General features: G+C 36.6%; 2 protein-coding genes and 1 long non-coding RNA gene across 20 annotated transcripts in view; 1 reads left to right on the forward strand and 2 right to left on the reverse strand.

Annotated features, from left to right (window-relative positions):
• LOC146759003 (uncharacterized) overlaps positions 1–11719 on the reverse strand; it is a 44199-nt gene extending 32480 nt beyond the window's left edge. For all 3 annotated transcript variants that reach the window (XR_014932989.1, XR_014932990.1, XM_085512163.1), the window contains exons 1-5: positions 11604–11719; positions 7238–7371; positions 5535–5649; positions 4323–4427; positions 873–1120 (exon numbers count right to left, since the gene is read on the reverse strand). The gene's annotated coding sequence lies outside the window, so the exon portion shown is untranslated. The remainder of the gene's footprint in view (positions 1–872; positions 1121–4322; positions 4428–5534; positions 5650–7237; positions 7372–11603) is intronic.
• Positions 1–21425, forward strand: part of NTNG1 (netrin G1) — a 149124-nt gene that overhangs the window by 89846 nt on the left and 37853 nt on the right. For 14 of the 15 annotated variants that reach the window (XM_085512159.1, XM_032446167.2, XM_015869507.3 and 11 more), the window contains exons 4-5: positions 3218–3390; positions 12711–12737. In XM_085512159.1, coding sequence (XP_085368285.1) covers positions 3218–3390; positions 12711–12737 — 200 coding nt within the window. Of the gene's footprint in view, positions 1–3217; positions 3391–12710; positions 12738–17286; positions 21281–21425 lie in introns of those variants that run through there. The other variant, XM_085512161.1, reaches the window with a different exon arrangement.
• Positions 11983–21425, reverse strand: part of LOC146759004 (uncharacterized) — a 46073-nt gene continuing 36630 nt past the window's right edge. For both annotated transcript variants that reach the window (XR_014932991.1, XR_014932992.1), the window contains 5 exons: positions 20874–20922; positions 16621–16995; positions 15219–15310; positions 14313–14390; positions 11983–12126 (listed from right to left, as the gene is read on the reverse strand). This is a non-coding gene — a long non-coding RNA (uncharacterized LOC146759004). The remainder of the gene's footprint in view (positions 12127–14312; positions 14391–15218; positions 15311–16620; positions 16996–20873; positions 20923–21425) is intronic.

Genomic DNA, 21425 nt, shown 5'->3' on the forward strand with positions numbered 1-21425 from the left:
TTTACTTGTTACGTGTAGTCAGTGATATGATATCTTTGGTTCAATTTCTTCATATTTCTTTACTCTTACAGGGGCTTTTGCACTTGTATAACACTAATGATCACAAACCAAACCTAACTTTTATGCTGTCAGTATTCTGAAGTGCTACGGGTAATGTATTTTTACACTTCGTCTTTAAGTAGTCCTTCACAAAACCACAGTGACCACATCTTGCTCCTTACTCTCTTTGAAATTGTACACAGCTAAGTTTGAATTATTCTGAGGATTATTTTATTTTAGGATTCTGTAACACTTTCAGCACTTCTTGTGCTTGTCTCTTGATACTAGATTTTGACTATCTGCTCTCTGCTCACAACAATTTGATAGTAGTCCTTTCTTTTTCCAATGATAAACTCACTTTGTTTTATTTCATCCATTTTAAATCATACTCCCTTAAAGTAATACCTCCATCTTAACTGTTGGTTCTTTATGGTGGTGATGGTTTTGTGTTTGGTTTTTGGTTTGGTTGGTTTTTTTTTGTTTTGGTCATTTGTTTGGTTTTGGTGGGAGAGGGGAGTAGACAGTTTGCTTTCCTTTCTCTTATAATTGTATTCCTTGGAATTTTCTTTGAAGGCAGAATTCAGCTTCCTGGGTGATTCAGCTAGGAAAGCTTTCACATTAAAAAAAAACATATACAAATAAATTAATTTGCAGAGAAGAATTGACTGAATGAATTGTTCAACAAATTTGACAGGAAGAGATATTTAGCAACTTCATCAAGCTAAGTGACTAAGATGGCTTCTTTATACGTGTTCTGAATGCCTGTAATGAGAGCTGATTATTATTATTTTTTTCATTCTCACTTAAGCTGGTCTTTAAAGCTGAGTTCCTACCTGTTTCCTTGAGCAAATGGCTTTTGATCGTCAAAGGCAATGCCTCCTGCAGAAACCCTTCCTGTTGCTGTACTGTTCAGGTTCTGCCATGTAGACCACAGAACAGCTGCCACGTCATGGTGCCATGGCCCTGCATTAAGAAACACTTCTCCAAGAAATTCAGAAAGCAGCCAGCGGTGTTCATCGGTGCTGTCTATGCTCTCTTGTCTGAGGAATAAGGAATATGAAGGCAGCAGGGAGAAGGCAGCCTACAAAGAGGTTAGGGAATGTGGAACATGAAAGGAAGTCAACAGGCATGAGAATTTGCAGGAACTGTTTCCATATGAATATATACATCCATATTTATACACAAACAAAACATGCATAAAGAGAGGTGGGACAGGACTGGGTAGAATCAACAATTATGCAAGCAAAATTGAAGAAGGGTCGGTCAGTCCAGCTCCTTGGGAACAAAGTAGAAGTACAGCATCTGATATATACAGACTTTTTTTTTTTTTTTTTTTTTTTTTTTTTGGCAAGATTTTATGACACAAGCACTGTTTGTTTTCAGGTGCTGGTAGAAGATCTATGTATGTTGGCACCAATTAGCAGATGCATCTACACTTATTTTCTCCTCACCAGTACGCAGCAGTTTTCAGAACCATAGGAATTAGTGCTTTTCTTAGCATCAACTGGCTTATTCTTTTGCCTAGATAACTTTGCTGTTTCTAACACTGATGATCCCTACAATAAACTCCTGCAGGAAAGCCAGTCAGTTCCTGTCTTCAGTGCTACAGTCTCTTCTTCTTTCTTCCCTGACCCCTTCTTGTGCATGCTATCATTGTATATTTCCTGTTTTCATAGTCCAGTGGGCAGTAAAACAACTCATCACTTTCCTTAATAGCAGTTCTATTTACCAAACCTGGAGCTCTGCATGACTGGCCATATCTCATCCACTGACATTTAGACAGTTATCTTTCTCTCTGCAGCATCTAGTCTTCGAAAATTTACCTTAAGATTGGTGTAGTCCTTAAGCATCAATATTACAGAAATGATATAAAAATGAAGTGCGCCTTCTTTTGCCTGGCATGTTTGATATATTTTGGTAATTTCAATTTAAGCAGTACCAGTCCTGTTTTTCTTCAGAGTAAGTGTTGCTTAAATAGCAACAGTTTCATCTGCCTCATTTCTAGCATTGAAAAGGATGCTACACCATCTACTGCATTACAAATTCTTGTGGATTCTCTCCAGCAGCCACTTATGACAACTGGAAGTTTGTTTTACCCTGGGGATATATATGTATGTGGCCAGTTGCTTCAGGTCATATTCCTTCCAAATGGAAGTCAGCTTGACAGCTGTTAATTTGCAGTTGGTCATTCCATGTGTTGTTTTGCTCTAATTATTGGTCAGTGTATGGAACAGGTGACAAATACCCACAGGAGAACCCTTTAAATCTCTAGACATACAATCATTATGAAAACAAACAACTAGAGTCATTAAATACTGGTTTTCTCTCCAGCTCCAAACAGAAACAGATTTTAGCCATTTCCGACATTTATTAGAAAGAGATGGAAAAAAAGTAAAAATACTTTACTGTTTATGAAATTAGTTTTCCCATTCTGTAAGAATCCTACTTTCAGGCAGAGAGAGGAATTAAGGGAAATACAATTGTTCAGGTAACAGATGCTGAATCTGATTTATGTAATGATTTTTTTCTCAAAGTTTGTTTTGGTACCATTTCCTAAATTAAACTCGGTAAACAATATTTCCTGTGACCTTCGGCTACTATAATTATATCAAATTAAAGCATGGGGGGAAAAAATTGCTTATTGAGCAAGACAGCACTTGCTGGACAAGAATGGCAAAACATCACTGACCTGAGCTTACATTTCTCAAGGTTCCTTTCTCCCAAAGTGGGCTGTTGTAGAGGATATGTGATTGAAATCTGCTTTCTCAGATGTCCTTGGCCTATTCAGATCTCAATTTGGGACAGACTCCCTAAGGACACAAATAACTTATTCTGTCCCTGTATGTACCAAGCAACCCTCGAATTTTTGCAAGATTGTAGACCTAGCTGTATGAAAATTACAAATAATTTAGTTGATCTCAGTGGAGTTAAGTCAGTGGAAATGAGAAAAGATTCAGCATCTTGGAACCTTGGTAAAATTAGAGCTGTTTATCTTGTTTGATCTGTGTGAGCTGATGATAATATAACATGTTCTTTGAGCACTATCTTGCAATACTTGCTAAAACACAGTCACACACAGTGATTGCCATAGGATATGCTTTAGAAAAAAAATTTTGCCAAACTTAAATACAGCTTTAAGTAATATCCTACTTCTTTTATTTTTGCCTTTTAAATATAGGTGTAAGTGCAACCTTCATGCTACTGGCTGTAAAGAAGAAAACAAAAGACTACTTTGTGAATGTGAGCACAACACAACTGGCCCAGACTGCGGAAAATGCAAGAAGAATTATCAGGGCCGACCATGGAGCCCTGGTTCTTATCTGCCTATACCTAAGGGCACTGCTAATATCTGTAAGTAATTCTGCAAAATAAGGATATTCCATTATTAGAATTCTGCTCATATCGCAACTATGAAGGAAGATTACCACTGGGAAAAGTTTGTTCATTTTTATGACTTAACGCACATAATTTAACATGGCTAAAAGTACATTCATAGTAAGTATGCATCATCTCATCATCTGTGATTCTACATGCTTGTAAATATTTTGCATGAGAACTGCCTAGAATCATAGAATGGCCTCGGCTGAAAAATACTCAAAGATCATCCAGTTTCAACCCCCCTGCCATGGGCAGGGTTGCCAGCCACCAGACCAGGCTGCCCAGAGCTGCATCCAGCCTGGCCTTGAATGTCTCCAGGGATGCAGTGTCCACAACCTCCTTAGGCAACCCGTTCCAGTGCGTCACCACCCTCTGTGTGAAAAATGTCCTCCTAATATCTAACCTTAACCTCCCCGTTAGTTTAAAACCATTCCTCTTTGTCCTATCACCGTCAACCCACATTAACAGTTGTTACACTTGTATCCGTGGACATATTCTTTTATACTGCACAGAAAGGCCTAAGGAACCAAAAAACAATCGTACCCTTTACATGAAAAAGCACATGTAAAAGAGGGAAGCCAGTGGGAATGTCTGTAGCAGTGCTCCAGCTGTGGCTCCCTCAGCTTTCCTCTCATACACTTTTATTGCCTCTAGACTCAAAACAACTGCAACACAGTTTATCAGATGAGATCATTACTGATTTTTCATCAATTTAAGAAAATTTTTAAAAGCCTTTCTCTTAACTACATCCAAAGGCTGATAAAGGAACTTTGTACCTGATGTCGACCTGTAATCCAGATTCACATTCAATCTTGCTGATCTCTAAGAGGGAACGTGTGAGCAAAAACTGCATTTTTATCTCTTCCCATTTAAAACGAATACATTTCAGCAACGTGCGTACTCACCACTTCATATATACCATTCCAAAATGCTTGAATATCATCCAGAGGAAGTTACTTGCAGCTACATTTCCTAGTCCTGGACAGGATAAGGTCAAACAAAGCACAGTACTGAAAGAGAGGTTGCAAAGCATCAGTTCTTTTTTTCTTGCATGTGTGAAATACACAATGATTCAAATTCCTCCTGAGTAACAGACTTACATTCCTTTGAAGAAAGGATTAAAGAAGATGAGAATAAATCACCAAACCTTTTGACAGAACTTACTAGCTTCTTTGAAGAAAGATATACGGAGTTTTACTCTGATTAAAAGCAAAACATTTATTTCTAGAATATTAGAATATAACGATTTACTGAAAAGTTATGTAAGAGAAACAAAGCTATGTAATGCATTGAATGGAAGTTTAAAATCAGGAGAAATGTGCAATGCTCAGAATGTTATCTAAAACTTCAAAGCAGCAGCTGTGAGGAATCAAGACTCAAAAATGAGTATCACAGGAAGCAGGACCTTATCAAGTTAAATGTGAGAGTAATAGCCCAAGTAACAAACCGTGAAGTGTGGGGGTATGAAATTATGATAAAATTCCTACTAAGCAGAAAAAGAAACCTTCAAAAAGCAAGCAAAAAACATTCTGTAAAAGAATTCACTTTTTCCAAATTATAAAAAGGGAGCGTTGCTCTCAGAATTAGTACTTTAAAGTTTTGTTTGGACAAAAATGGTGAGATTTACCAGCTTGATTTTATTTATATATGTATGTGTCTGCATACACATGTATAGGCACATATACATTTCATATATATAAAAACATACACATGTATCTATATACACACACATACATATATCATTCAGTTGCTACCCCAAGTAATCATCTGAACTGGGCACAAAATACATCTAAAAGTAAAAATGGGGATTTTCTATAGTTTGTTATGTCAGTGGCATCATTTTAAATGAGTTGACCATATACCAGAAGAAACAATGGAACTAGCACACAGTGAAAGGTTGCTGATGCTTGATGAGACAACTTTAAACACTGAGTTCCATCAGATACACTATTTCATCAAAATCAAAAACTGTTGCAAATAAAAGGAAGAATTTTCTATTTAATATTATTATTATTATTACTATTGTTGTTACTGCTAAAGCACTGTGAAAACGTAACCTTATTTGGGCTGACCAATGTTTCACCAAACCTCAAATCTTGACTTTTAGCAGTGCTCACCAGAATCATTGATAGAAAACTGAAAGAAGCAGGTGAATGTAGAAGGATTTTGTGTTGGCCTTTCCACTCCTGAGCAGTAAAGATGCTTTCTGTGCTGGAGCCTCCTGCACTGGGTCTAGATGCAGAAGAGAGAGAGACAGCTGTCATAAATTCCATCTCAGTGGCTTGTTACAGCAACACATTTTAAAGACCCAATGCATGAAAATTATTTCCTTTTGTTTGCTTTTAGTATTGTTATTTGTTTAAGCCTTTATCCCCTCAGAAAGAAATGGAATAATGCAACCATATTTATTTGTTATTCTATTTATTATTTTATGGACTTGGTATGTCCACTTCTCCAATCTGTTTCCCAAATAAGGAATCCTAAGCTATTTAATCTTGTCATACATAAAAGCAATGCCACCTCTGCTTACCTGTGCCATTCCTGCTCTCTTCTGGCTCTGTGGTGACATTATTTTGAATCGGTATGGCTAAAACTACATATCATATTCTAGACATGAGCATAACTTGGATCTCTTACAGTGGCATAAAAAAAGTGTCTGCTTTGTATTTTGTTATTACATGGATCAGCCCTTAAGTCCTTTTTAAGAAGAACTGGTATCGCACTGACAACATTTCTTCTGGCATCAAGGCTGACATAAGTGACAGGTTATATGTTACAGTTATTCGTTCAGAAATGTCATATTTGAGTTCCTTTAAAACACTTTTCCAGCGAATACAACCATATGGCAATTCATATTGCTTGATATTACTTTCATCTTCTAAAACAACTTCTGGTGATGGCAGACTTTTACAAATTCCTCAGTTTGTGAGAATCTCTCTAACCTTTGTTGTGAACATCAATGCAAACAATTCATTTAGTATTTTGTATTTAGCATCGTCTATCTACCCAATCATCTCTCTGTGAAGCCTTCTGCTTGTGATGTGTTTATTTAAAAAAATATATGTATTAAAGTCTGTAGCAAGTTGATTCTCCAAGCACTGTTGGTTATATTTAGCTTGACAGATTTTTATGCATTTTTTCCTATCTTTCTCTATCAACCTTACGTACGCTTGTGAAGGGCATCTTTATAAAGACTTCTTTATTTTGCCATTTGGGTAGGTTTTTTTATGTTTTTATCAAAGTTCATTTTTACAATATATATATTGATTGGTTGTATGTAATTAATCTGAGTCTCTCATACATTTTTACATGTCTCCCTTGTCTGCATTACATTTGTTTGGCTTCTTTTTGCTTTCCTTTAACTAGCTTCCTATTTTTTATCTGCTCTCTCTGAAAGCTCAGTATTTCTGCACTGGATTTTTTTCTCCTTTTTCCTCTCAACAAGTTTGTTGCCCTTCATTCCAGAAGTGGTTCTCTGATAACTGCTTCTTGAATCAGGTCCTATGCACTAATAAGAACTAAATAAGTTTCTCTTCTTGTAGGTTGTCTGCTTATTTGCTACAAGCAGCAAGCATTTGTGGTATATAAAAACTTCATTTAATTGTCACTTCCTGATTTAATCCAGCATGAGTTGTAGCATATGAATTTTTGCATTATTCTATAATCTCTCTACAGGGCCAATGTAATTTGACTTACACTGTTGAGTTTGTTTCACCATCTCCATCAGGTGATAGTCGACATCGCCCTAATGCCATACTCTCCTTAGTTAGCCGTACATTCTGTGAACCTTTTGGCAAACACATTGGTAGAATTAACTTACTTCTCTGGCTTCGCTCTAAACCTTCCTTGGTGTGGTACTTATATTCCTTAGGGATACAATAATTGATCCTCCATTACAGCAGTGTCCTTTGATTCTTTTCCTCCCTTCCAATTTTCAGAATCTGCCTTCTCCATCTAGGACAAAATATTTTTCATTTGGAATGGATTTGTAGCATTTTTGCTTTGTATGAGTGCTTAAAAAAATATAGTTAAAATGTAAGTGTATAAATGAAAATAAAGATTTCTCTGGACATTCTCTGATATTGGGGAATTTGATTCAATTCAACAAGAAGCCTAAGGAATGTTTCAAAATCTTTCCAAACAGGAATCGACATAGTTTCCACTGTCCTGATTCTGCCATTTTGGTAGCCAATGAGGCTTGTTCATACCTATTCAAGCTACAGACCATGAAACACAAGAGCATTCTAGGCTATATTCCACTCATAATCTAAACCTTGATATAAAGCTGATAACCCGTATCCTTCTCATTTTTATTGAATGTAAATTTTTTAGGAGAATGCAAAGCATTTTTCCCTGCTTTGTTAGAGACATCAAATTCTTTGCTATATACCAGTACTATTGCATAGCGTCTATTTTATATTTTCACTCTACCTTATTGACTATTTTGTGATTACATTTATTCCCTTGTGCTGCCACATTCTGCAAATAGTTTGTTCTGCAATATGTTTCGACACTCAAAGTGAACTTATTGAATTTCTCAGTACTTGGTATTACAAGATAGCTTTTCTCTCAGCAGTCATATGTGTCTGACAGCACCAGTCCTTTTCTTCCTTCTGTTGTTTAGATCATCTCTGGCACTTATGTTCTTTGCTCCATCAAACAGAGCTGTCCGAGACTGTGCTGGGCTCCCATCCATCAAAGCCTGCTTGCTTTTTTGTCAGTCCTCCACAGCCAATAACCTGTACCAGAAATGCTTGACACTCAGCTAAAAAATGCCTCCCAGCTGCTACCTGACTTTGCTAATTCGTAGTTCGACATGAAACAAAGGATTGACCAGGACACAAGGAACACTGGTGGATTTTTCAGTCAGCAGTTAGGCAGATAGTCTCAATCAGTTAACAGAATTTCTTCTGCAGCAGGTTCCCCTCTGACAGAACAGCCTCTGTCTCAGCAGCACAGCCCTAATCTTCCCTGAACAGGAACAGACTTATGAGGCATCACTGCAGCACATCTGCCACAGAAACAGTTTGGGCTAAAAGTAATGGTACTTAAAGTATTGCACTGATTACCCTCATCTGTGTTCGTTTTTTTCCCCATGAATATTTGATGACACAAAGCCATCTTGAAGGACCAGCATAAATTAAATTGTCGAGGAGGTTGTGTGATGGCAGGCTTGTTACTGAGGAATCCATGTAGCAGGAATCCCTATGCCTGAAAAGATCATGCAGACAATTGTCTTTTCAGGTCAGGCTCACATCATTGATACAGTCTCATTTTCTAAGGGTCCCATTCTCTGATGCAACAGGCAGCTTTCCAGCTCCAATTCTGTTAGTGTTTTCAATCTTTACAGAATGAGTAACTGCAAAATTAACAGTAGCAGGAGTTCTAAGGCTGTCACAACAAAACACATGCAAAACTTCCTATGAATTATGTCTTTCACAGTGTGTTGTCCTTTGCCTGAACACAATTCGACAGAACACGAAAAGTTTACTTCTCTGATCATTGTAATCGCTTGCTTTGATGAAGGCATTATGAGATGCTAGGTTTCTCCAGCTTCTCAGAACTTTAAATTACTATAGAATTCTGAACTTCTAAAATTGATACTGATGATCTGATATTGTGATCACACCTCAGTGGAGAATTTAGGAAGGGGAAAAGACTCTGCGAGGAGTGCTGTCATGCTGCAGCACATCTGTCTCAGAAAAACAGATCAGATGTGGCAGGCCTGCTCTGACTCTTTGCTGTGGGGTTCAGCTCTATATTTTGCACCTTTCAATCAAAATATGATGTGTAGAGTGCAATTATAAGGAAATCTCTTTTGTCAGAAAAGATCTCACACAACTTTCATCAGCAATTAAAGAGTCCAAAACTGCACTGCATTATCTGTTCTTGTATTTTCTCATACCTTCGTAAGATATAGTCTAAATTCTCAATCTCTAGGCTGCGTTCACCTCACCTGGATAATTTTGGGTGACACTGGCTCCCTGAATACGTGAGCTGCAAGACAGGTGTAGTGCTCTGATAGCAGCAGGAGCCTGTCCCTGACTCCCCATCACATGGCAGGTGCACATCCAGCCTTGTGATAGCAAAGGCAGAGAAGCCCAAGAGAAAGACAGTAGCCAAGATTGAGTTGCCAAAATAATTCCTCCATCCCAAATGCTCTCCGAGCCCAGGAGGACAAACAACCTGACTGCATTACCTGCTCTTCTGGCAGGAAGCATGCAAACACATTGACGGTCAGGGCAACAAGAGGGGCTTGCAGCATATGGCCTGCTCTGAGACTGCAAGCTGCAGCATGGCCCTTCTCACTGAAAGCTTGATGCCATTCCTTTGTGTTATGCATTCCATACTGACACAATCTGTACAAGAAATCTAAAACCTGCTTCCTTTGCAAGCATCCAATTTCTGGAGGGTTTTTTTTCTCCATTCACAATACTCAGCTACACAGTATGTAGTTGCTAAAACAACTTATCTCCTGATAATGGGAAACAAGATTACAAGGCAGATGCAGAAGACCATATGCAAGGAAAGCACTCCTCTCGTAATGTGTGCATATTTAGATGCACTTGCAGCGAACATGCAGTATATCAAACCACCACACTCAAGTCAAGTCAAAAATAGTAAATAGGGTCAGAAACTTCTGCAGTGTTCACCATTTGGGGAGCAGGAGCTATCCTGGCTCTTTCCTAAGTACAAGGCCCCCCATTACAATGCATAACCATCCCAGTGATTCCAAGTGGAAGAACTTAGACTGAACATTGCTTTGGTTTAACAACTCAATATTTATATATGCAGTCACTTGATTTTATTAATTTAGCGGAAGAGAGTTGTGATTGGTTGATCTATCTTGCCACAAGGCTGATGGGCACCCACCATGCCAAGGGACAGCATTCTGCCCAGCTCCCAGCATCTGCCTCCCCACCATGCCACAGCCCCAACATGGCCTGCATTCACAACTCAGGACTGGTGATAGGAGCACCTGCTGCACCTCACTAAGCTCTGCTGTGCCAGAGCTGGTCTCAATATGCAAGTCCAGATCTTCCCAGAGCACCACTACTAAGAATATATTTCCCATCGTATGTGCACTTCAGCTTTTAAGGAGTGTTAATAGATCCTGTCTCACGGCCCTACGCAATCACCGCTTTTCTAGACAAACCCAGAAGTGCCATTCTCACTCTCTTTAGCAGAAAGGGTATAAAGTAGAACGCTCTTAACACGGTCACCACATGTAGGGTAACTGGTATTACAAATATCACACAAATATAGAAACTATGGAAAGAGCAAAAGTGCTTTTCAAACAGAACCAAAAGACAACTTTGCAAGTTTAATTTGGAGCCCTTCAGGCAAGTGGGTTTTTTTATTCTCATTATTCTCTGCCCAGGAAGCATTTATCACTATGAATTTGTGAAACAGAATAAAAAGAGGAGATCAGACTTGCAGGAAAGCCTCTCCCTTTGCTACAATCTGTTAAGGACAGAAAGGAAAGGATATTTGTGTGTATGTGTAGGAGAGAAAGGAGGTTTGAGGTGGGGGCGTATACCAAAGGAAATACAAATACAGTTTCACAGTGGAAGTGTGAGTGTGAGAACACAGGATCTGTACTTTATCTAATACTTTTGCAGTTTCCATCAGTGTATAAAGGAAAATGAGTACTGCTAATTTAAAACATCTATAATGACTTGCAAGAAAAGGAAACAAACTTCTATTGAAACTTTGGGGGAAAAAAATGGAAAATGGACTGCCTTTTTTACTTTTAAGGCATGGGGATAGAAGTTCTCTTACATTAACCTATTCTAATTTAAAGGTACATAGTGAACTAAGTTCTTTTATAATGGTTAGAACAAAAAATATGTTCTATTATGATCATATTCTTATTTAGCTTTTAACACTTAACTGCGTTAAGTATATACATACACATATGTGCTAATTTCAGCAAAAAATAAAGCTTGGTAACGATGTCTGAATGAAAGTTTCATTCAGAAGGGGTTCCCTGAGTGCAGGGTCTGGCCCTCTGCAGGTCCCAGTTCCCACATATGATGTGAAAGTAGGGCAGCCTTTCTGGCACTTGCTCCAGCATTGCCATACCTGTTTAAGGTCACCATTCTGTACACCTAATTACTTCAGCTTTCTTCTTGCCAAGCTAGAATTTAGGAACGATCCCTAATTGATTCTACCACCATACTTACATTGAAAGTCATTTATCACGAAAACATTCCTTCACTCCAGCTTGCTTCGTTGGAGAGTAGCCCATAAGATCTCCGAGTAAGACAGAAAGTCAAGATGGATTTTGAAAGTAGTATAGCAGATGTTTAATGGAGAACAAGGTTTCTGCAGTAAAACACATGCTATTAAAGTCAATAAAACTTATAGTAAGAAAACCGTATTTAACTGAGAGGATGCAAATATTCAGAATTTAATTACTGATCTGCAGTTTAACGCTGGAAACTAGCAATAGTCCTATAATCGATACCACTTAATATAAAGAAAATGGCATTTCAGAAAAGATTTTGTGTTTACAGTTTTGTACATGAAAAAGAGCACTGGTCAGAGCAGACATGACCACAGGCTACCTGTCAGAACTGCATCAGGCAACTGGAGATCCCACGTTGCTAATTTAGCAGAGAAGCTTTACTCCTCAGCAGCCCCACCTCTTCTGGTAAATCTCACCTGCCTCTCGAATGGTTTCCCTGCATTAGTTAATCTCAGAAACTGAAATGAAAGCAGGAAAAGAAATCAATGAGAGGCTTAGTCAATATGGCAAACCTAATGCATTAGATTGTTTTGCTCAATTATATTCCTTTTCCTTAACTTAATTTAGGTAACCATCAGGTAAAGGGTGAAAAAAACAGCTATGTACAGTCAATGCAACAGAAGCTATCAACTGATTTAAGCAGCTGGCCAAAGCAGTTAGCAATACATCTATCCTTTGGTTCATTTTTTTTCCCCTAGATCTACATAATACATGCATGAGTTATATTTTTATCTAGAGCATTAAAACTAATGGCTGGATAGTTCAAATACGAAACTGTTCTGAACAAATTCATGAAGTTCAGAGATCTGGTATTGGTCCCAGAAATACCCATCTGTCAATACATTTTAGTGGTCCCCACAGTCTCATACTGAAAAATCTAAAGACTCTGCATTTAGAAAGGTCTGGATAAATGCTGGCAATTGCTTGGAACTATTTATTGATACAATATTCTGAAAATGAGGAGACTTTTTTTAGATGTAATAGTGCTGCCAACTACAGTAAACAGCTAACAATGTCTTTTTATTGTTTTCTTTCTCTACAGGTATACCCAGTATTTCCAGTATTGGTAGTAAGTAAAAAGACACAGTATTGTTTTGCATTTTCATTCAGCTTCTTGGATCTAGTTTCCCAACATCCCTCTCTGTTGCAGATGATGCTTATCTAAAATGTGCTCTACAGTGAAGGGGTTATGTACTGGCTTACATTAACATGTAACTGTATTATATGGTCAGACAGATTGTCACTCCTGACAACACATCTGCCTTCAAGCACAGATTTTCAGGTGCATTCTTGTCAGCAGATGAAAGATGAGTACTGTAAAAACGATAGAGAGAATTAAAAGTTCCACAGGACATATTTCTTTAGTGTACTTTGTAAAACTCTTTACTAGTAACAGGGAAGTATAGGACAATTAATTTTTATGTGCTCGTATGTAAATTCAAAGTGAGAATAGAAGATTTGTAAAAATACTTCTTATTTTTGTGCAGTAGCTTAGTAAATGCGGTGCATCTGTTTAAATCTTTGCATTACCACCAGTGGCCTTTGAGCTGGGCTTTTCTGCACAGAACAAAAAGAACTGTGCTCCTTGTAAAAAATAATCCTGCTTTTCTGTGTGCATATGAAGCTTCAAAATATCACACCAAAACTATGATAAAATCATAATGTTGTAATGTGAAGAATGAGCGCATCAAGTAGCAGATTAATCATGTCAGAACACTTAAACAAAGGAAGAACATAATAACTGAGCTCTGTGTCTCAGCTGAGTTCCACAGCAGACAAGTGCACACAGTCAAGGCATGTCAGCTGCTTACAAATAGAGTGCAGGGCTAGAAATCTATCATGCTGTGGCTGACTGAAAGAATATTCCCCACAGCCTCAGCTTTGTAGAAACCTTAGATGCAACTTCTATGAGATGCAGGATGATCGCAATGATAAAATATCACCATAGTAAAATACAATTTGCCATACCTGATATCCAGCTGAAAAGCTTCTAATAATTTGGATAAAACTGCCTCACTTCTTATGATGCATAGTCAGGTCTGCCAATTTATAAATCAGCTCAGTTTGTGGAAGCTCATGAATAGCACTGATTTGTTAAACTCTAGGCAGCAAGCTAAATATCATCAAAACTAGCCTCCTCGTAAATAAGAACAGTGTTAACAGCCGAATGCCATGGCATCTGTTTTGTAGCTTTAAATATTGAAGCAGCATCAATGACAATAACCTGGAACTGAAAGCCTTCAATTTGAATAATGTAATTTTCCTGCTTCAATATCTCCTTTGACGTTTTCATGACTGGAAATGGATAGTGATATGCTATTTTAAAACCATGCGTTTATACATCTATTTTATAACACAATAAATAAATAAATAAATGGAAACCCAAAAAATAGAACTACATGGAAGAGAAGAGTAAGCTTATATTGGCATTGTCAGAAGTATCCTGCCATTAATAACAGACATGGATGAATGGGAAAATAGGTCTTTGAAGCATGGTTGTGCTGTGTTTTCTTAGTGCCGTTCTGCATGGACTATATACTTGTGTTTTCACTTCACGCTTCATACAGCCTTTGTCACCACATCTACCATTCCTGAGCATCAGCAGATGTTGGCCTTTGAAAACTTAATAGGGAAACTCAAATACCTTTTAAGCAATGGTGACCTGAAAGGATGCAACGTTGACCTCTTTGTGTTCTACAATGGGTTCAATAGTACTGCTTATCTATTAAAAATGGAGAAAAATCTGTTTAACATTCTATAGGAAATTGAAAAAATAGTGCAAGCTTATGCTTTATCTTAAATATGCTGTAAATATCTTGGAGTTTTTGTTGTGGGTTTTTTTTTTTTTTTTCATGCTTTTCTTAAATAGCTCAGAGGAAAAACAGCTCTACTTGCACAATGTTCTGACCATCTTTACTACAGAATAGAACCAACAGAATTATCAGTTAAACGAGGGTAGAACCCATAAATATATTCTTGTCTCTAAGAGAATTTAACAGAATTACAATTAATACATAAGACTGAAAAAGATTCAGTAGTTGTGGCTGCTTTAGTGGATTCTGCATTACTACTTCTTTTGTCTATGCTATGCTTGTGTTAAAAACAGCAGAGTTCCTCCCCAGCTGGGGACAGGAGTTTATTCTCAGGAGATACCATTTGGATTTTATTTTGCCTGACAGGAAACACTACCTGTGGGGATACTGCATTTTGTGTTCTTCAGGCTTTTTCAAGTACATTAGAAGGGGGCAGGAAGGAGGGAACAAAAGTAAACCAATGTGCCAGCAAAGAAATCAGGTGCCACTGCAACCAATGTTCATTAAACACTCTGATGACCCCAATGAAAGTATCCCCAAAGAAAACTAAGATGTATTTTACTGTGTGCACATGTACACATAATACTCTATTTCTTTCATAATTCAATCATCTTGTGTTAAAGCAGTTTATCATTAGTTTGAGTACAAAGAAAGAGTGGTCATTAAGTAAACATCCTTTCTGATCATCTAGAAAATAAATAAATAATTCCGAGCTTTCCCATTAAGGTCATTTGTACCTGCTGCTGTCTATCACTTGAATAATAGGTTTCCAGTCACTTCCAGCATTCTTGATTCCAACGCTGTCCCTTTCAGCATTTTTCAACCATATCTGCAAAGAAATTTGGTGAGAGCATTAGCAATTAATGAGTCCCAAAACCATTTCATAGATGTAAAATTCATGATTAGCGGTACTTACATATAACAGTTGAACATTCTGAAAACTGCATTACTTTACAATAATCATTGTATAATTTTACATAGACCGATGCATCAAAATATTTGTTATTGTGACCACATACAAAAATAACTAGTTTGTACATGTATGCCTTCAGAAACCTGAATCTTCTAACCTATAACTTCTATCTTTATTCCTGTAAAGCATAACACTGCTAATTATGCTAAACAGTTTGTTACAAAGGGTATAATTAGATACGGAATAAGATAGACCTGATGTGCAAATAGCTCTGTGTGGGTGATTATCACCTTAAAACCTGCTGGTGGCAAATGAGTCAGAGTTTAGAGACAGACCGTGCACCCAAGTGCAAGGTAGAATCAAGATATTCAAATGCTATTTTCTGCTTTGTTCTCTATATTTTTGTTATTCTTTACAGCCAATTTCAAATTAAGAGAGCTTTTTTTGGAATGATAATCAGTATAAAACAGAATGAAATAAACCTTGAATGGGCACTCTTATTTTTATTGGTTTCTTAACCTTGAAAGATCTGGTGGATATCTTCCTGCATTTAAAATAGTGTTTGGATGAGAGTAACTTTGTTTGTTTTAAATATTTATTGTGACATTTTGAAGTGAGAAATATATATATTATAAAGTTGTGAGAGCAAATACTAGAAATCTTATCTTTTTTAAAACCACACTGGAAGTGTTTTGAACCTGATTTCATTCCCTTGCACCAGTCAAGAACTTCTCTCACTAAACTTATAATGGGGTCAGAGTTATTACAGTGCCAACTCTGGACTAGATTGTGTATGTAGGATTTAAATATGCATAACTGGGTTGTATTTACTTGTAGTTAGTTGAGAGCAAGTTTTAAAGAGAGAACCAAATGGCTAAGAGATCATGAAGATCTCTTTTCAAAATCTTTTAAATAGTTTTCAGATTGTAATTGTGTTGTTTTGGATACATTAGCAAAATATTCCCATTTCGATTCAGTTTTAAGGAAACCTGACTTCTTAATAAATAATACTGTTAATCAGAGACCTGGTCTAAGGAAGTCACCTTATCTGAATAATCAACTACAGAAAGACAGTATTTGTTTTCCCACTGTTACTCTTAATAACTCGAAGTGCACAGAATTTCTCAAGCTTAACAGTTAGGCTTTTTATATAAAACCTTTACAAAGCTGAAATATATATATTTCAGTAAATTGTACTAAGTCAAAGAAATTCTGAGTTTATTTACCTGGTAGGATTCATGAGAACACCATTGTTCTTCTACGTAACAGTGCTGAACAGAATCCCACTCTTTGTGGAGTGATTTACAATGTAATCCTCAAGGAAGCACTGATAAACTGCTGGGCTGGAATTTGGGAGAGTTTTTGGTTTAGTTTGCTTGATTTGCCAGATCCACCAATTTTAACAGATAAGAAGAGCCATTCTCTCCAACCCATTAGAAGTAGCCAGTGCCAGTTCTATATTCTTTCTCATTCTTCATCCTGTGAAGCATCTTCATCATTCAGCATTCTGATTTTTTTTAAAATAGGTCTTGGTTTGCTGTTTTTCATCAGTTGTGAATGACAGTACAGTAGTCTCAGTCTACCAATGAATTCCAGCACCACTGTAGGATAAAAGCAGAACAAACAATAAGAATAATAATAATATTGCGAATATTTTTGCAAACACTACAAATACTTACAATTGAAGAATAGTCCTTCCAATCTCATTAGTGCAAGAATAACTATATTTTACCTTAGTTAAAAGCAGTGGATTTTCTTTTTTTCTGAGAGCAGCTCCAAAATTTTCCAGAACTGGATCACTGGATTTTTAAAGCCTCTAAAAAGATTGTTTTCTTTTACTCTGAAACAACTGGATGCATAGAAAACTAATTGCATTTAAATTATTCCAACAGTTGTAAAAGATGTTATGGCTGAGGAGCTGCCATAAAAACAACCAAATCTTCACATTTATGCAGAATTCTCCTTTCTTCAAAGGAACAGGTATGAAACTTCCTACATTGCTCCAAAAAGATTGCCTAAAATTGGCCCAGAAGTTATTTTATGACTTAATAAGATCAGTGCATGATTTATATAAAAAAAAAAAAAAGGAGAGAGAGAGAGAGAAAAGTTTTTTTTCACGAGGTACGTTATTGTGGCTTCAAGCAGACCTAGAAACGGTGTAATAATCATCACACGATCTTTGCAAGAAGTGACGGTATATCATCTGATTTGAACATTCAATTATGCCAGCAGTTAAAAAATCTCTGTTGCCACTGATCTGATACAAACGTTATTTTTAATTATTCTCAATCATTTTTCTTTAGTATTAAGCCTAAAACCACTGTCATAGATCTACCACTGTGCTCAGAAGATGCTGATTTTCTGGATAAAGACATCTTAACTCTCAGCTACTCATTGTTTAAAATAGGCAATGGCAAGGCCAGTTTTCAACAACTTCTACTGGAATCACTAAACTTGATTTTTTTCTAATTACTCTTATGTGTTTTAAGCCAAATTTTTAAGAGACTAAACTTAAACATAACTAGTCTCCCTCACTATGATTCTTTATAATGTGAATAAGTAGGAAACACAAGTTCTCTTTGTCTAACCACAGAGTGAGCATTACTTACTACTTGCTAAAATTTACTCACAGTAAATCAATAAACGTACTGTTTGTGGACAAGTCAGATTAAGCATTTTAGGAGAATAAAGTATACAGAGTGCAGATGCTCAGGCAGTAATGTAGTCTTCACATGCTCCATCACCTGCCCTTGTTCAGCATCCCTAAGGAAGGACAGTCCCTCTCAGTGGAAGTGCATTTTAATTTTACTGCCAGCTCAGTACTCAGTTGAAGTGAGAAACAAACAAAGAGCCGATTAATTTCTGCCAACAAAATGACAAGTTTTTTCATGTGCAGCTGTCTGGCTGGAATTAGGCTGAAATGACTTGTTTCATTTCAGTTATTTCCCTAAATCAAAGCCACGATGTGGCATGATGTACAGATTGCACTTCCAGGGAATACTTGAAATATGTTTTCTTTATTTAATATATTCATACCCAAAACATTGAGAGAAGGTAGAAGGGAATGGACAGAGGAAACGATCATATATATAATAAATCTGCATTCATTAGCTTTTCCTTTCTCCACAAAATATTTTTTTTTCAAGAGTTGGCTTTCAAACAACAAGAACTAAAAATGCAGAGATTTCCAATGCAAATTTAAAACACCGTATCTTGATTTTCAACTCATTCACGTATCTTACATACCTTTACTATTTAAGGAGCCTACAATGCCCTTTACTTTTAAACAATGCACTAAAAATCTATTTTTAGAAGCACTTTTTCACATTTCTGTAGATCTGTTTATCTAGAGTACCTCCCATGGAACACTGAACAGCAAAGTATCCTAGATTTCTCTAATGTTTCTTCTAGAATACCTAGGCCAACATTAATTATTCAGGAAAATAAGGCTTAAATTACAGAAGAGATCGCGCAAACAAAATGTTCTGGAATAGCATAGTTTATGTAGTAAACTTCTCTATAAAAAGAAAATGTTTTGTGGTGATCACTTAGGGCGAGAGATATTTTCACAAGTTGCAATAAAAGAATAACTAGCTTCTAAATGATTGTTACTGATGTCTGTTCAAAGGATGACTCATCCGCTCCAACATACTTGTGGGAATGACAGTCGATATTCTCTGACTTGGAAGTCTCACATATGTTTTTAGATAAAGCATTTAATGTCATATTCAAGGAAGGAAGGAGGGAGCTAGAAAGATAAGTAAAAAGACCTTTATCAGGAAATGTGTAATCTTGGTGATAATACATTCCATGAGTGTGGACATAAGAAAAAAAACCTTCTCCTTAGCAAATATATATATATATATATATATATATATATATATATATATATATATATATATATATATATATATATTTAAGTATGAGTAAAAGAAGCATTGTCTCCTGGTGCATTAACCACACTACCAAGCCGCCCAGAGCTACTACAGACAGCAGATGATTTCAACTTGATACGACCTTGAAAAACAACATCTGAAGTCGTCCTTGCTATGAGCACAGAGTAGAAAGGCCCTTCTAAGGTGGTTACAATTAGTGCTAATAACTAATAATAATTACTCTTAGTTGTTAATCCTTAGGCACAGTACATATGCTCATCTGTTTTGTATGCCCATTAAGAAACAGGGCTCAATATAGTCTAATTTAAAAGGTCAGGGAAGTTTTCAGTATTTCAGCAAATCACAGTCTCCATTTCAAGGCAGTTTGCAAAAAGAATCGTGGATCTATAGAATTTATAGGATTACTTAGAAACACATAACACTGATTTTCTGTCACACAAGTAATGATTTTATTTGGACAAGACTAGATATTCCTTGAGGAAATCACTATCAGAATAAGAGCTGATATAATTTCATATATAGGACCTACAGTTTATTAAGTAACAGGTATATCAGAAGGTTTGTCCTAAGGCATTACAAAGTTTTGAAATTGTTACTTTTATTTCTGGTGCTACCTAAATCATTTTAGAAAATGTAATCAATAAAGACTGTTTTTCCTTTCTAGCTCCCGATTTTCATACATATTCTCTAATGTTCAGTCCATTCAAGCTTTAAAGCCAAATCTGAGCATTCCTGAAACTTAACTAAAACTTAACCAGTTAATTCACTGTCCAAAGAATTTATTTATATGTATTTCAAACTTCTTTACCATAACAACTCAGTGTTTCAGGAGGTAGAAGGTGCTTGCAGATTCATAGCATTATAGTCAAATTGTGTGCTAGGGTTATCATGCCACCTCAAGTATGGCTTTTAGATAGCTTTTGTTGTGCACTGACTACTGTGTTTGCACTTCCTATGTGTGTGAATTGGTGGATCTGATTAGCAGAGGCAGGTTTTCAGTCAAGACTTAAGACTACCAAATCAGCTCGGTTTTCCTTACTTGAATTATCTTTAGTAATAAGGACAAAACAAAAAACAAAAAAATTCAAGAATATGATGAGATAATATATTTAGATCAAATATTAACTGACTCAATTTCAAAAGACTATCTAACAGTAAATGGCACAGTACAAGCCTTTCCTTAAATTGCTCACTTCACAGGAAAACTTGTGGGACATGCATTCACACCCAGCCATTCTCTCTTCACCTTTGACAAACTGGTCAGAAGATGCAGTAATAAAAAAAACACATCCTCCTACTAGATCAGGTGGTTGAAGCCCCAGTCTTTTTCTCTTCACTTCTCACTAAGTCTTCCACTAAAACTGATATACCGATGAAACACACTATCTTCAAAAAAGACCTATCAGCCTAGATCCTTGATACCAAAGAGACGTGACAAAAGCAGTCTACATACCACACAACTGAATTCCTTGTATGCAAAAATAAATTCCCCTCTCACCATTTATATCACTGCTGTGTAGGCTGATGTGACCATAAAGAAAAATTCTATTCAGGCTCAGAAAAGAAACAGCTGCAGTACTCACAGAAGATAAAAACGTCCGAATCTGGTGTCCAAAGCTAGGCAGATGGGAGCTGTCAATGATCAAAAAGAACAAAAATAAAACAAAATGAAACAGAATATAGAAGACCATGTCCCACATCAGGGTCCAAAGAAGTTTTCTCCCCTTCTACCATTAGCTCATCTCCTTACTTGCTCTCAGCTCCAGCAGCCAGCACCATTAAGTGTAATCATTCCACCCTACCTCAGCATCAAAACACATTGACTACAGTAAATGAAGCTCTAAAGAGACAGATCTTATGCCTGTCATGAGAGACAAAATGCCTCTATATGTAGGTGACATGACTCTAGAGCCTTTAAGACACTTAGACATTTTGTATTTTCACAAAAACATAATTTAGCTGTGAAATATTAGATGTGATACAAAATAAATACTGCACACGAACAACATGAGAGCAAAGAAAGGGTCCACAGTACTGGAAAATATATGTCTTCTGTTAACAGAAATGTGTTTCACTTAAAAGGCCCTAAAACAGGATGCAATGGTAAGATATGTGTCTTTGGTAAGAAATCTATA

Source organism: Coturnix japonica, chromosome 11, assembly GCF_054131305.1.
Source record: "Coturnix japonica strain WE chromosome 11, WE-NBRP24, whole genome shotgun sequence".
Taxonomy (NCBI): domain Eukaryota; kingdom Metazoa; phylum Chordata; class Aves; order Galliformes; family Phasianidae; genus Coturnix; species Coturnix japonica.